This window comes from Haliotis rubra, unplaced genomic scaffold (genome assembly GCF_003918875.1).
Source record: "Haliotis rubra isolate DU_JTF1 unplaced genomic scaffold, ASM391887v1 Scf1060, whole genome shotgun sequence".
NCBI classification, from domain to species: Eukaryota; Metazoa; Mollusca; class Gastropoda; order Lepetellida; family Haliotidae; genus Haliotis; species Haliotis rubra.
Genome location: NW_025764960.1, coordinates 247,946 through 265,317, shown reverse-complemented (window position 1 = coordinate 265,317; position 17,372 = coordinate 247,946). Strand labels below are relative to the sequence as shown.

Genomic DNA, 17,372 nt, shown 5'->3' with positions numbered 1-17,372 from the left:
GCGGATCGACGTTTTGTCCTTCATGACGTGCTCACCGTGGACAAATCGACAATGATCACTAAGATTATATCATCCACAGAGGAATGAGTCGAGAGCGTTTTAAATTTGATTTCCAATAATATAAACATTGAATATCTTACGGTAACAGGATATTGACAAAATTCTTCCGAAATCCTAAATTTGGCATAGTAGTAATTACAATGGTAAAACAATGGCCCATTCTGTTGCTATGGCAGCACTCACCAAGTCTGCGACACAACTTCTCATACATTACACCGGTAATTTGCTGAAACATCAGATATCTAATCGAAAGAAACAGGCGCATGTAGGTATCAAAAAGACACAGGTAATTACTCAAGTAATTAAACCAACTATTTGTAACACTACACGTGTTTTCAGTCCAGATGTAAAGAAGTAATTATTTCAAATTTTCATCTATGTTTGATCATGTTAATAATACTATTCTCATATTCTCATAATACTGCTCTAATTTAATATTGCTTTTTAAAGGGGATTGAATTAACTGATACATTTTGAAGTACAGGGTATTGTATTTTGTATAATTGATAATACAATAATGAAGTAAGATTGATAGTTGTTTTCTTAGTTGGGGATGAGGATATGTGAGCCCACGCCATTGCACAATATGTATCTTTAACCCCGTTGTTAATCATACCACAGTTGTAAAGTGGCTACATGTCCGTACAATCGGTAGCAACTGAAGGAATGGTATAACTCCGATTGGGGAACCGTGCAGGACGAAGAAGAATTGTAAGTCTTCACTGTCCCTTGTATGGTGGCCCAACTATGGTCGCTAACGAACTCTGACCCCTTTTTATATTGTGCTGTTGATTGACTAAGTGTATTCATTTACATACTCTCACATATATTTTGGTCTAATATATGATAACCTAGTTATAACACAGTCCTTCGATACACTCTTAAATGGTTAACCAACACATTTATGCTGAAAACAATATAACCAATACTTTTTTCAATCCATAAGTTGTTACACATCTACATCTCACATTATACTTCTATGTGATTACATCATGTACATACGTGACTTTGATAAACACAGTATCGCCACTGTGAACGAGTGCATTAACCTAGTCAGGCGTGAACCTGCAACAAACTGTCATGCAGTCACCTCTTATGACTGTCGTTACTTATCTGTTTAGAAAAGATTAAACCTCAAAAACTAACATCTGACAGGGAATATATGGATTCAGTAGATCAAGGAACTAATTTGCCAAGAACTGTCTTAAAAACCTAAGAATGCATATGTGTTGTGTTCTATTATTCAATATTAAATCCGACAGACGCTTAGAATAGTATTGAATTTAAACCAGAACCTTGTAAACAAATTACAATGACCAAAACAAACAAAACAAGTTGCGTTTTGAAGAAAGCAAAATACTCACTAATTAACACGTTTACATCTTTCACTATTATGTTTGGTTCAAATGCTTTTAGCTCCCCTCCTGAGTTTGTTGACACCGTTGGAATCCCATGGAATAAGCTCGTGCGGCTATTTAGGTTCTCCCTCACATTATTGTGACGACGTTTCCAGCACATTTTCTGAATTTGGGGGCTTGGAGATATACAAATGAATAACTAACACCATGATAAGGTGTGAAATACTTGTATCATCCAAAACTGTGTTCCACGTGAGATATCGCTTGTGTTAGATCATATGATATCTCATAGGATATATCGTTTTGACGGTAGATTTTGTACAAGGCCCTGACAATGCTATGACGTCAGAACTAATGGTAGTACAGTGTTGAGAGATGTACATTTTTCATTGAAAAACTTATGAAGGCATTTTACAGAACTATTGGAAAGACATTAAAGGCGTTTGCTGCCTCGTGACAAAAGTCGATCGTCTCTGAGGCTCGTCCAGCGTAAAAAAACAATTACGTCAGTGCAAAAAAATAACAATCTTGCCTATCATAAGAAGTAGATTCATTAAAATGCAAAATAATTGAAAATCAGTGATTGAACCAGGTGTTCACGAAAATGTGAGTGAGTGAGTTAAGATTTGAAATCACATCGGCAATGTTTTAGCCATATCGTGACTAAAACTAGTTATGAATGTTTACAGACATATGATATATAAAACCCTGTCAACGAAGGACAGTGAAATTACTAGATTATCACAAAATGAGTTAAAACTAACATACATCTTTAAAAGTAGATAACCATACTAGGGACCATGGGGACTTACAGTACATTTGCTTCTTGCATGGCCCCTAGGTGGATTTATATTATCCCTTCAGACGCTGGCGATTGTAGTCGAATTTAGCCATAAATTAAAATCACGAAAATACTACGTTTAAAGAATCTGGTTACGTACCCTTCATGCAAATGTATTATATCTTGAAGCGGCATTACTGTCTTTGAATGTACAATGCAAATGATTTTCAATTGATGCTATTTGTAGCACTGATATCAAAGAACGTGCTTTCAGAAACTGCACGATCGGCAAATCACAGCTGCGAATCTTAATCATTTAGGACAACAACTAGTACTAGTATTACTGAATGACAATTTAAGACATACAAAAGGAAGATGAAACGCATCAATTATAGTATGATTTGGCTATCACGCGTTCGTTGAGGCCGAGATCATAGTTTCAATTTCCATGTATCTCAGGGAATATTTTCCACATTCGCCTACACTTGTGTGAGAGCTGTTACATGCGTGACATGTAAAACACACTGGCAAAGCCGCACAAGTGAGGTATACTTACATATTTTGTCAGTAGTTTCATAGAATCTGATCCAATACGTCTAAAATATTTGCTAGTTGGACATGTAATCTTTGCCCACTTTGAAGCTGATAATACTTTGCAGTAAATTATATTAATGCATAATCTACCAATTGTTTACGCACACTGTAATTCTATCGCCAGTAAAAATGCAGGCAGAAGGCTTCTTCTTCTGATGACTCATGATTATGTATTACTCTGTTCACCGTTTATGTGTACGTATTATTATTTTTCAGAAAAAAATCATGTCATTTTTGGTATTCCTAACGTTTGCCTGTTTGATTCTTTCAACACCAGGTAAGGTAATTTGTCAAATAGTTTCACGTAACAATATATGGGTCCTATTTTTAAAACCAAAAATGTAACTTAGCATTACTAATTATTTGTTTTACTACTAGCACCATAGCTAGCAATGTGCTACTGATATTTTCCAGTTTTACCACTAACCACCGTGATGACAAATTTCGAAACCTTCAGTTATCAATATTGATGGTTTGTTTCTACACAGTGTTCTGGCTTACTCCATCTATGATTGAAAAGGGCTACTGAGGTTCTCCTTTTCCCTTGTAATGACAGTTTTTAATGTAGATGAATTGTTTTATATCCTACATGAGAATATTCCATGTATGATTAAATATGCTAAAGGGCTACTGATGCTCTTCTATATTTCAGCTGACCAATGTCACAAAAGCCAACACTGTTCAAACTGTGATCCGGCATCAGGAAACTGCATCACAGAATGCGAAACTGGATATTACGATCTAAAATGCGAGTCTGGTTGCAGCAAGAATTGCAAAGAGAAGAAATGCAAATTATTAGAAAATACCGGCATTGGATATTGCACAGAAGGTTGTGAACCCGGGTATCACGGTGTAAACTGCAAACTAGTTTGTTCAGTTCCAACACAAAACTGCTCCAAATGTCCAGGTGGATGTGACGGGGAACACTGTACCCAAGGCGATACATGTTTCTCCGACTGTCAAGATTCCTACTACGGCTTAGCTTGCAAGGATTGTTCCAAGAGATGTCAATCGTGCAATAGAATAACAGGAACATGTGACCAGTGCCATTCACATTATCATGGCAAAAACTGTGAGTACTCGTGTAATTACTGTTCGGGATCATGTGTCAGTGAATGTGAACGAGTATGTGCTCCTGGATTATACGGGACTGAATGTGCTGAAATGTGCAGTGCAAACTGTCTTCCTAACCCAGTGTTCTATTCTGAGGGCCAGTGTGTGGAAGAAGATGGAAACATTACAAACGAGTGTACACCAGAGTGCCACAACGAGAGTGGTCAGTGCATTCATGGATGTGTGGCTGGATGGTATGGCCCAATGTGTGAAGTCCAGTGTAACTCCAACTGTTTTAACAAACGATGTGACAACACAAGTGCGTGTGACGAAGGTTGTACAGCTGGTCATTTTGGAAAGGACTGCATACCATGTTCTGACATCTGCGCTAGTTACACTTGCAAATCAAACAACGGGTCTTGTTTACACAACTGCAGCAGCGAGGTGTTTGAACAATTCTGTAATATCACCAGTAAGACATGTATTGAGGACGTGTGTGCTCAGATTACTGACAAATGTATCATAGAATGCTCCATCACTGAGGAAGGATGTACGCGTAATTGTTCAACAGACATTCCATCAACCGACTGCAGTGACGAATCTTGTGTCACAGGTAAATCATTTGAAAAGCAACCATTTTCGGTTTCATTTTGCAACATTGTCAGACTTCCCCGAGTAAACGACAATCCAAGATGAAAATGCATAGATGGGTTTACTTTTAATTTCAACCATACTGAGGTTGAAATCAAAGTCTCTCTTTTTGAGAATCATGTTTGAATCGATGGATTTGTACAGATTTATTGCAGTGGGGATATTTACGGAATATTAATGTTACCGAATATATAATCACGGTTCTTTAAATTAAACAAACCGGAACGGGAAATTGTAAGCAATTTCAGTATTTTAATGGAACCATTAGATAATGCAAGAGAAACTTAATTTGAGATATTATGTAAATTGCTTAATGAGAATATTGGGACAAATCTATCATGTCGTGATATCTTGCTTACATGATACAATGATCGTCTTGAATTTAGGATTGATCAAGGGGTTTGGTTGAACACTTTTGATACATTATATTGCGATATTGTGTCCTGATACTAGCAGAACTGAGCATTTATTACTGACATTTTAACGCCACAAAAGTTCACATTGCCTCCATATACATGGCGAAAGTTGACTATTGTGTTTCACTTGTCATTTTCAGTCTTACAATGACAACTGAAAATGTATGAACATGACATTACACCATATTTTATTACTGCAACTGTTCCCTGCCGATAATAGTCCATTGTAAAATAATACCAGTAAATTCACAATTCACAAATCACTATATATTGTCCGTATTTACAAGAAAATAAAAAAAGAGACGCGTTTTATATAATCTTATATGCCGTTTCGACGCAGAAACATGTGTCAGCATGCCACAAAAAAATCTTCCATGTTGTTTATTAGTAGTATGGTTGATATACATGGATACCCTTCCCCGTTACTTAAATATAAATAGTGATAATTTATGTAGCAATGGTATTCATGCTGATTATTTTGTTATCACAGTGAAAAAATGTCGTTATAGTGTAAATGAGGATGACGAAACATGCTTTCCTGAATATGATAAATATTTACGCAGCTGCATGATGTATACTATTTAATAAATATAACTTAAAGGATATCGCGTATCTTTACAAAATCACTACAAATGAAACTACCTCAATGTTTGCGTAAAGGTGATACATTTGTAAGTGCTTTAATTATGTTCATCTGTTTTCAATATTCTATAGGTATAATTTTGTATTGAGTAGTTTTGCAAGAAAGGTTATTATGGCCCAAGCATCTTACAAATGTCAGGAAGCAGCAGATTCCACTCCAAAATCACTAGAGCAGTTTTTCAACACATGCCAAGGCAAGATGTTTGGCCTTCCACAAAGGTGGGACAAAATCTATAACATGATACACCATCACTCCAGCAGACAAGGTCGCTTCTGCACTGAAGGAAATCTTACAGAGCCCGTCCAAATGCACTTTCAGCCCCCACTTGTACTTACCCCCACCATCATCTAAAGAGGTACATCAGGAAATAAAATCTGCCTCGGAATCTTATTGACATCCCAAACAGACCTCTTTGTTTATTGATTGTTGGATGATCAAGAGGCGGGGCCCGCAGATCAAAGAAGGCTCCACGGTGGGCTCCAAAAGTTCGAGTTTCTAATGCCATTTTGTCTCTGGAATCGCAAGTCAACCATCTTTTACAAGAACTGTCACTATTATCTGCGAACAATCAGTTCCATTAGAAATCTCATCACAACAGAATGTGCTCATTCTTTGGTTCGATCCATTATACTTTCTCGACTCGACTATTGCAACAGTCTGCACTTTGGCATCAGTTCAACTCAGTTTCATAAACTTCAAAAATTACAGAACTCAGCAGCTCGCATCGTCTGGCGCAAGTCCAAGAAAGATCATATCACACCTTCACTGATGTCTCTACACTGGTTGCCTGTCAAATTCCGGATTGACTTCAAAATTCTCTGTATCACTTTCAAAGCTCTACATGGACAAACACCTGAATACCTCTCCAGTCTTCTGTGTCAGTACATCTCAACCGGACCATTACGATCCCAGAATCACCAGCTACTTGTCATTCCTAAAGTTCGACTCTCATCCTATGGGAAAAGATCATTCCAACACGCAGCCCCCAGTCTCTGGAACAACTTGCCCACTCACATCAAGAATGCTGAATCTTTGGACACATTTAAATCGTCTCTAAAACCCACTTTTTTCTTCTTGCCTATTACTAGACTTTCTATGTTCAATTGTCTCTCTGTAAATAGTTTTAACTAATTTTTTTCTCAATAGTATTGTAGCGCCATGAGCATGTATTAGTGCCTGGATGTAGCGCTATATAAATACCGACATTATTGTTATTGTTAATAACACCCGTAATCTTTGTGCCCATAGACCATCTTGGAATCTAAGCTTCAGCCAGACGATATTAACCTGATCACAGAACTTCCATCACTAACAGTGTCAAAACTCCAAACAGGAGGTATGCTGGCCCAAGTACAACAGGTTGCAAAATACCAGCCCTAAGAATCATCATGGGTATTGTAACCTCTTGGAAGACTCTCATCAATATATCCATGATGGAGTATCATGTGGATCTCAAACTACGCCATGTAAGTGCATTAAGGCTCTATCTTCAGGATACTAAGAACCAAGAGCATCATAGCAGACTGTTCTTTCCGTGTTCTGGAAACCATAGATGTATCCAGAAACATGATGGTTTTTTTATGCATCAATCCTGCACACTTACGCAAACCTGACGAAAAAATAGTGCTTGTTTCTACCTCGACTTTACACAGCAGATACACATTTAGAGCCATCATCGAACGGTGTTTTAGTACACCAGATATGGTCTTCGACTCGTACTAAATTAATGTCAAAAAGAAACTTGATAAAACAGATAAATTAAAATTTAATTGTTCAAAAAGGCAGATACTTTCACCTAGTCTTAACCAAGCTAAATCCAATCCTCGAACCCCGCAGAAAAGAAAATCCGTGTAATGACAGGCCAAGAACAGGCAGACCAAAGGCGACCATGCTCCCTGAAGGTCGCTGCCAACACACCCTGCACCTGGGTAATAGATTCAGGCCTGTGATGTCATCGGTGTCGAATGCATTGAATCGTGTCATCAGCCGACATCAAAACAACCAAGAGCCTAAAGACCCAGTAGTATAGGAATGGCGGTACGATATCAGGTCCCTAATAACGATTATTTTGCGAACTGCCGCCCTGACAGAGAAAAAATATGGGTGAATGATGGCGGCCCATCATTCGACGTCCATGCAAAATTATAAGCGAAAAACGTATAAGATATTGTTAGAATTATAACGAAAATGAATCGGGAAGAAAAATAGGAGAGCAGTGTCTTGATGATGTTGACGAAGCGTTAAATGATTTTCCAGTACGGCATATTCAGAAAATGTCACACAGAACAGGACAAACAATGCGCATATTTGGTTGGAGTAAGCGAGTTTTGGTTAAAAACAGAGGGTCATTTGGGCAAAAAACGTCTGGATAGAACGTTAAAAGTGAATTCTCACTTCGCTGTAACATCAGTGATTGGGAGAGACACAATTAAGTGCGTAGTAAGAGACGAAGGTGATTCAAATGCTGGTTTTGAAGTTCCTGTGGAGAAAGATGAAATATTCTGGAATGATAAAGGCGAACCAATAATAACTTACTGTCCAACCACGTTGACGGTCTTACCTAACACCATAAGACAATCGGATTACGATTACGAGTGAATTACGACTTGTAAATCCTCTAGCACGAATATATGAGATAATGCAGATTGGGTTCGTCGTCTTTAATATCGACTCGGTCGATATTGTACATTTTCATCGACCATTTCGGATCGGTAGCACGTTTTCTACGATCTCCCTCGTGTTCACCCGGCTGGTACAAATACCTAAAAATGACTGGGTCTGGTAATTTGTGCGATGTGGTACAGACGATTCGGCAGTAATAGATTTCATTTTGATGGCTTCGACGGGTCTCCTACCAACGAGTCTAGTGACTTCGTTATCCCATTCGGTAGATCGTTTCTCTGGAGTGATCAAATCTTGTGCATATTGATGTTGCACCAACCGCTTGGCTAAGGTGTGGTTGAATCTATCGACTATGGCTTGACTGCGGTGCGCTGCCGCCATGCCTCGTCTGACCTGGACTTTGTGCTTCGCCAGTAGCTGCGACACGGCTTCCATAAACTCGCGTCCAGGATCAACTTGCAGCTCGGCAGGCCAGGTTAAGCGACTGCGTTTGTATATGTGTTCGAGTGCTTTGGCAACTTCGGTCGAATCTTTCGTCATCAATGGTTTGGTCTCTTTGTAGCGACTGGCGACATCCACGACTGTCAGGGCATACTTGTACATTTTACATCTCACCCTATCGTGCGGTTGAAACAAGAGGTCAGCTTGATGCACTTGATTTGGTATCGAAACATCAAATTTTATTCTCGAGATGCACCGGGGCGCCGGCAGGTAGACTTGCCACAAAGCTTGTTTGTTAAGCCATCTTCGGAAACAGTGGTGGCTTTGGGATGGCACCCGCGCCTTTCCAGTATCCTCGTGCACTGTAGTAAATTTTCTCCATGATGTATTGGATTATTTTTTCATGTATGTTTAATACCTTGGTGTCCGTAAGCGTAAGTCGTGACGCCATCGTCGGCAAGAGAGAGCGACGTCTTGTTGATTCTCAGACCGTATATCATGTGCTTGTCGCTTTTCAGCATGTTCATTGAACGTCCGTTTCTCGAAAAGGGCCTCTTTGAATCGATCGTGCCTGATATGTTTTTTCACCACGTATTTTTTTCAAGGCTTTCGCCTTTCTGATATCGTCATTGTTTTCTTTGTTTATCGAACACATTTTGGGTCTCAAGCCGACGTATTTCGACGTATTGTTGACATGGGTGTGCATCGGATGCTCCTTGGGATAGTCGCTCGTGTCTTACAGGTGCATGCGTTTCGCAATGTCCTCGTACACGTCCTCGGTACGAATTTCCATCAGCAGCGAATCTGTGTCCGTGTACAGCACCTCGCATCGATGCCCTACTGTGTTTTGAGTGAGTTGTAATAAAAGTCGCACATCAAGTGTTTGGATAAGTCCAGGATGCTCATTCCCATGTAAACAGGCCGGTTGAATTTGATGTGGCTCTTGTCAATTTACAGTGCCGCCAAGTCGCCAGAGAATATCTTGCTTCGGTTGAATGCCGGGCTAGCTAGCAGTTTCCTGATTTTTTCTTCCTCGTGTGCTCGGACTAACTTCACGTCGACTCGCTTTCGCAAATTTCCCATAGTTTTGCCGAACACCGAGTTGTTTATGAGTTTGTAGAGACGTGTTTCTGACAATATCTCAAAAGCACATGTTCACCTGTTGTGAAGGCGGCAAGCACATAGGGGTAAACATTTCATAATTGGTGTAAACAGTAACCCTTTCTTAATTGTTTTATAAGTACACAGTACAAGAACTAACTTTTCGCGAAATGGAAAGATGTAGACTTTCAGAAAATACACGATGGCAAGTCATTGGTATGCATGACGCAGTGATCTCCTATCTCAACATTAACCACATGGTTTCTTGTCGATCCTAGACTTGGAAGACAGCGGAGATCAATCAAAAGAACTGCAAGGTCATTGGCGGGTGGGAGTGGGACTCTCCACACTACCATCGGATAAGGCTGTGGGCTGCTGATCTGAATAAACGTTGCCGATTCAAACGTCCCTTCCTCACAGACAGATATAGGCACTAACGTCTGCTATTGCAACACTCGTCCAGCCAAGTGGTAGTGTCATCATGGATTTGAATGTTGTAGCAGATTTGGAAGTTAGTGATTCTCATTACGGTATGTCAGACAGAACGAGATCTTGGTATAATGAAAGGGTAGAGAGGAAAGCTTCGTCTCGAACATACACTTGATAATGTGATGGTCAATGACAAAAACTTGAAGACAGTTGAAGACGTAAATAAATACACAAACAACTTAGTGGAGGATACAGACTTGTCTTCGTTCTCACATAATGAGCCGTGATGAAGGTTTGTACTTGTACAGTGACCACTGTATTTCCCGTTAGCCCCAAACGGTTCCATTACCGCTAAAATGATGACTGTTTTTCTTCAAACGGTGCTATTGAAGCATTTACGGTGTTGTTCTGTAAAACAAATATTATTGTGTACGTTTTCATTGACATGTAGATAAAATAATCTGCAAATTAATGTGTCAAAATTAATTGTTTATGTGATGTCCGTTTACGTTCCTTGCAAAGCTGAAATCTCTATGTATGATCCCTACAACGAGTGAAATGATTTTTTTGCAAAAGACATTTTCCGTTTGTTTTAGATGATGACTCGAAGAACAATGTAGTCAGTCTATGGGCTGTTACACTGGCAGCATTATTGTTTGTAGCAGTAGCTGGGTGTTACATTTGCTACAACAAGGGTCTATCCACCTCAAGGTCAGTGTGAAAATTTTGTCTTGATTTTTGGTTTCTTGCAGAGACAGTCATGATCGCTGAGTAACAAATGAGCCTAGACAATTGGGTGTGGTTGTCTTTTATGGGTTCTTTTCAGTAAATGTTCTAAACTGTGTTACCTTAGGGTCAATATATGCTCAAATCTGTTACCTGTACGTTTTAATACCTGATATGACCGCTTCCGACTTCAGCCTTTAGTGCCCACAAATTTACACACTGGATTGAGAGAGAATCTTTGTGCTCAGCACGTATAAATCTCATTTAAATAAGATAAAGTTCAAATTTCAATAATAATAAATAAACAAAAACTCAAAGGATTTGCTTACACAATCCCAGACATGAATCGAGGTCCGTTCTGTCAAAACATTTGATTTTTCAACACTGTATACCACTATCCCACATGACAAACGTATGAGAAAGCTTCATTAGTTGATTCAGACAGACAGACATTTTATTCAGTAATAGGCCACTCGCCCAAAATACATTCATAAATATAATAATAAGTTACATGCGTATTACCAGGGAGACTATATAATGTTGTAAATTATCCCTGGTTTTACATAAAAACATCAGAATCTCTTATTTTCCCAACATTATATTAAAATAGGCAAAAAATATTTATAACATTTATATATGTAAATGCTGGTCTTCCTCATTGATAACATCTTTGTGAAATTTGGGGGTAACTCATTTCGCCAATTATATAGATACATAGGCATCCGCATGTGCTCCCCTCCTAGCGGGACTGTTCCTTTATGCATATGAGTCAGATTTTTTTCTGCTTGGGTTGGCATAATCAAAACAAGGTAATTGTGGACAAGACTTTTAACTTAATCTTCGGGTACATGGATGATTTGATATCGTTCAATAATAATCAAATAGCCAATTCCTTTCCACTGATTTACCCACCTGAACGTGGAATTAAGGAGAAAAGTGAGACCGCCTAAACCGCATTCATATTTTGATCTATGCTTAAAGATTCAAAGTAACAAAAACTATCCAAAAGGCTGTATGACAAAGTAGATGATTTCAACTTTCCAATAGTCAGCTTCCTTTTCACGATGAGCAATATTTCAACAGCTCTGGCCTTTGGTGTTTACATTTCACAACTTTTGAGGTACAATCGTGCGAGCTCTTTTATCAGGATTTCAAAGAGCTTGATACCTTTCTTGCTCAGAAGTTGTTTGATAAAGGTTATGGCATTCAAGGCCCCAGTAAAGCTTTCAAGAGGTTTTATGGTAGACACGTGGAGGAAATTTCCAAATTTGATGTATCAGTGACAAAAAAATGATGTCCAATGCAATTCCCTGTTTTGACTACTACCATACGTTCCCGAATTATTTCAGGTGAACAATTGACTAGACTTAACATGGCATGTTTATGACGCGTGCCATCGGTGGGGCAGGATGCACTCACCTTTTCGCGAATACCTGGTATCATCACCATGTCATACTGAGTCAATAAGCACTTGCTCAGTCATCATATCACATGGTGTCAATCACCGGATTGCCTGATCTGTATACAAACAACATCTTACAGCTGTAATACTGCTGAAACAAATATATACGCATGATATATATTCACAATTTTACGATCGACTGTTTTTAGCATGTGGAAAGGGCTTTGTTGCTTCTCTTTCCTAAAGCCAGAGTAAGGATAAAATCAGTCCCTCACTCTAATACAACCTTATAACTACAGTGGAAGCTGTCAAAACCTGCAGCTGTTCAATCGGGCCAGTTATCAGCTCCGGCATAAAATGTCAGTCCCGTCCGTGGCATCATTTATTACATTTTAAAAGCGATGTAATCCGAAAGCTGCCTTATTATGTGTATATACAGGAATCAGCGCTACCTAATCCGGCGTTTGGCGAGGAGTCACCCGGATGTGTATTGTCACCAATTAATCCTGAGTTGAAACTGCATGGTTGGCGACAAAGATAATTGAATCTTACCACAATATGTAACATATGTTATATTTAGGAATACACTTTCTTAGTAAAGTACAAACTCACACCCTCAGAGTCAGGCACCTAATCGCAAGCACACAATTTTTTGTGGAAGTCGCGGTAGCTGAATAGGTTAGGCGGCTGACTTTGTGTGCTGGCGATTAGGTGCCTGACTCTGAGGGTGTGAGTTCGAATCCCGGATGGGGCTCAACTCAAAAAGTACTAGAATTTGTACTTTACTAAGAAAGTGTAATCCCAAATATAACATATGTTACATTTGACCACTTTCTAAATGGCATTGTGTAATCATAACTTTCGGTCGTGGGAACCGTGCCAATTAACACCTATCAGAGGGGTACACAAAGCCCGCAGTCTAGACTACCAGTTGTCCGACTTCCATTTTTGTGGAAGTCGCGGTAGCTGAATAGGTTAGGCGGCTGACTTTGTGTGCTGGCGATTAGGTGCCTGACTCTGAGGGTGTGAGTTCGAATCCCGGATGGGGCTCAACTCAAAAAGGTACTAGAATTTGTACTTTACTAAGAAAGTGTAATCCCAAATATAACATATGTTACATTTGACCACTTTCTAAATGGCATTGTGTAATCATATCTCACCACAATATGGGTATACCTGTGCATGTAACTAGTTAGTTAACACATTTTATTGTGATACACCAATGTATATGATTATTTCTTCAGTCCCGACGAGTGCCGGTTGAGACAGTTTCAACTTTAATAGGTTACAATTGTGTTAACATAACTTTTGGGGGATTTCTGAAAACAAATTGGATGTTTCATTATAGATCCTTCAACCACCAAGAAGCAATTTGTTCTCCAGAGAAGGCTGAAGAAGAAGAAGAGGAAAACTTGCGAAAACAACGCAACTCTGAACATATCTACCATGACATCGATACAAATGAAATGGGACCAGTAATTGTGTTTCTCTAGATTTTGGTCATTTAGTATGGGTTTTATTATATACCCATGTAAACTTAGGATAGTAGTACAGGGGTGCAATACGGATGACGGTTGCAATTCGGATGATGGGGACAAATTCCGTATTGCACCCCAGATTCCGTATTGAACCCCTGCCGATTCTACTGATTTGTTTTATTAAGTAACAGTGAGTGAGTGAGTGAATGAGTGAGTTACTATTTAAGGTCACATTGGCAATATTGCAGCCATATCGTGACGGGAACATATTTGACATTGAAATGGAATATATGTATATTGTAAAAACCTGTCGACGAAGGACAGTAAAACAACTAGAATATCACAATTAAAATTAAGACTAGCGTGGAAAGTTAAAACTAATAGCACTATTTTGACAAGACAATATAAAAACAGGCTATAGATCGCCAACAACTGAAGGTGGATCACCATACTAGGGACCATGAGAACTAACAGTACCTTTGCTACCTGCATGGACCCTAGCTGGATTTACACCATCCCTTGTGCTGCTGGCGATTGTAAGAAATGTGAGCCAAAATTAAAATAACAAGAATACTACGTTTAAATACCTACTTACACACACACACGCACGCACACACAAACTGGACAGATGGTAGTCGATATTAACATTGTGCACGCCCCTGACAAGTAACCGCGAAGTACTTTGTACTCACACAACAACCGCGTGTGGTAATAAATAGCTATCACTGGATATGGGATATGGATTGGGACGGGAGCGACAGCAGTTGTACTAAAGTGGATGTGTCTGCGCAGTTGTGACATGGTAACTATACATCTTAACTTCAACTTTAAAGTCCTGTGGCCGTTAGAATGTGTTGTACATAGATATATATTTTATCATTAATGGTTAAATTTGCAACTTAGATTGTTAGTGGCGGTATCCTCAAGGGAGGTTGAAGTACCATAAACTTATTGTCCTCCTGAGAGGATACATTTGAAATAAATTCAATCTTCTTTTTTTACTCTTAGTATTATTGTCATTTTAATTTGTGTCTAAATTTTCCTACAATCGCCAGCAGCTGAAGGGATGGTGTAAATCCAGCTAGGGTCCATGCAGGTAGCAAAGGAACTGTAAGTCCCCATGGTCCCTAGTATGGTCATCTACCTTCAGTTGTTGGCGCTCAAAAGCCCATTTTTACATTGTATTGTTTAAAATAGTTTTCAATTTTTAAAGATACTTGCTAGCTAGTTTTATTATTTTGTGATACTGTAGTTATTTTTCAGTCCGTCGATGACTGATTAAGTAACTACTTGTATTTATTGTGTATGAACATTTCTCCTCCCTCTCTCTCTCTCTCTCTCTCCAGTGTTTTATACTGTATTGTCCTCTTTAATTGGAATGTTTTAGCTTTGCTCGCTAGCATTATTCATATCTGTGATTCTGTAGTATTTTTACTGTCCATCGTCAACAGGTTTTAATCTTCAAAACGTCTTCTCTTTATATTGTATAAATTGTTTTCGTCACGATATGGCTGAGGTATTGCCGATCTGACGTTAAATATTAACTACTTGTATTCATTGTGTATGAATTTCTCTCTCTCTCTCTCTCTCTCTCTCTCTCTCTCTCTCTCTCTCTCTCTCTCTCTCTCTCTCTCTCTCTCTCTCTCTCTCTCTCTCTCTCTCTCTCTCTCTCTCTCTCTCTCTCTCTCCCTCTCTCTTGGAATATTTGTACTTTACCACGATATGTGTATTCTTCGGGAGAAGAATGTGCTCTCCGGGAATCCGCATGTAATCAAAAGCCGACCAAGGACTTCAGCGCAATCGCTATGGTGTAATCAAGTGAATATCCATACTGACACTTGAAACCATGCATCTATAAATAATACGCGCAGTCGATAACAGCAATAGGGCTGGCCAGTCACACAGTGTGTGTATGTGTGTGTATGCTTGTTTGCATAGGTGTATGCTTGCTAGTTTGCATGTTTGCTTACTTGCATGCATGCATACGTTCATAAGTGAATGAGTTTAGGTTTAAGCCGCTTTTAGCAATATTCCAGCAATATCACGGCGAGGGACACCAGAAATGGGCTTCACGCATTGTACCCATAAGGGGAATCGAACCCGGATCTTTGGCGTAAAGAGCGAACGCTTTAACAATTAGGCTACCCCACTGCCCCCATACGTCCATGAATGTATGTTTCTATGTATATTGTTACAACAGCAGATGTGCTTGAAAAGTATCATGGGTCTCTTATTGAGACCTGGACGGTTTAGCTGAGAAATGACGCTATTGACTACATCCCACAGCTTTCATAGGAATATTTATGTTAAAAACCTGTTGAGACTTTGATTTTAGGACCTAACATTTGTGATATGTCACGTGCTTATAGTTACGAACACGGTGACCCATGCAATTCACCGTTGTGAGATAAGCCAAGTGTCCTCGTGGAAATGTTTTCGGGTACACAATGAGTTTGCTGTGTGTCACACCGGTAGGGCAGGGTGACCTCGACTTTGCTCAAGTAGCTGTGTGATCATTGTTTGCTATCGTGCAGTCTGGTAGACATCTATTGTCGCTTTGAGATATTGTCATTATAGTAATAGCCATGTGACACCAAACCTTTGACATTGACGAACAGTTGAGTCACGCTCTATGGTTATTTTTAGGTGTGCACTTTGGTACAACACAATTATGACGAGAGAGGCGGTAGGCACAGACTAGTGAGCTTATGATCATTTTAGAAAATAAGATTACACTTCTCACTGAGACTATTGTTGTGATCCTTATCAATACGGTTCAGACTCAAGACTACAAAGATTACTCTTGATTTTATGCAGCTAGCTTGCAGTCAGGCACTGTGTGAAAATGAAATTAATGAAAGCTGCGGTTGTTTCTTGGCTTCAACAATTCACATTCAGCCGTGCTAGTAATCCAGTTAAAATAGGGTGCAACTTGCAGTAGTGTTGAAGATTAATGTATGCACTAAATCGATTGAGTGTGTACAGCAGAATGCTCACCACGATTAAATCAGAATACTTAATAGAACAATTCGAAAACTGTAGATCCTAGTTATCCTTGTATTATAATTATAATTATAAGTTATACTTTAGAAACAGAAGATAAATCCTTCATGAACTTTCTGTAAATTCTGAGGTCATCCATATGTGCATATGCTGTTACTCCTAACTTGATAAAGGGAATTTCTTGTGAGTGTGATTGAAGCAAGGAGTTTGTAACTGAAGACATCAATACTTGCTCAACTATTTTAGCTTTGACATATATCGCATATATTCTTTTCTTCGTTACATTCTGGATCTATATAACAGCGAAGTCAGGATGGATAATCGGGTCCTGATTCATGAATACAAGAAGACAAGGTCTTCCGCGAACAGTTTCTGTTGCCTTTACCCCGTTTGTCAAAGTCGAGAGTAACGTGTATGCGTAAACCGAATCGCTGACTGTGATAAGTAATATGTTGGGTACAGTTGGGTACTTCCTTTATAGTTATTTGGGTTATTTGCATCACTAAGCTTATGAATTGATACCAATTAATAATATTAAATAGTAGTTCTGATATCATGTCATCAAATCCTGGTGATTTATTTGCTTTAAGATTGTAAATACTTTCTATCATCGC

The 17,372-nt window shown here is 39.0% G+C and overlaps 1 protein-coding gene across 1 annotated transcript; it reads left to right on the top strand.

Annotated features, from left to right (window-relative positions):
• Positions 1-2,691: 2,691 nt before the first annotated feature.
• On the top strand, positions 2,692-6,936 carry LOC124278273 (scavenger receptor class F member 1-like). The gene is made up of 5 exons (XM_046713997.1): positions 2,692-2,745; positions 3,010-3,070; positions 3,446-4,459; positions 5,814-5,911; positions 6,805-6,936. The coding sequence occupies exons 2-5, from the start codon at positions 3,019-3,021 to the stop codon at positions 6,934-6,936; spliced, it is 1,296 nt and encodes a 431-aa protein (XP_046569953.1). The 5' UTR covers positions 2,692-2,745; positions 3,010-3,018.
• Positions 6,937-17,372: the final 10,436 nt, after the last annotated feature.

Excerpts from the sequence above, each read along its gene's own strand:
- LOC124278273 (XM_046713997.1), top strand. The coding sequence starts at position 3,019 with ATGTCATTTTTGGTATTCCTAACGTTTGCCTGTTTGATTCTTTCAACA. Across the intron at positions 4,460-5,813 it reads TGACGAATCTTGTGTCACAG|CAGACAAGGTCGCTTCTGCA; the intron begins GTAAATCATTTG and ends CCATCACTCCAG. Across the intron at positions 5,912-6,804 it reads CCCCACCATCATCTAAAGAG|ACCATCTTGGAATCTAAGCT; the intron begins GTACATCAGGAA and ends TTGTGCCCATAG.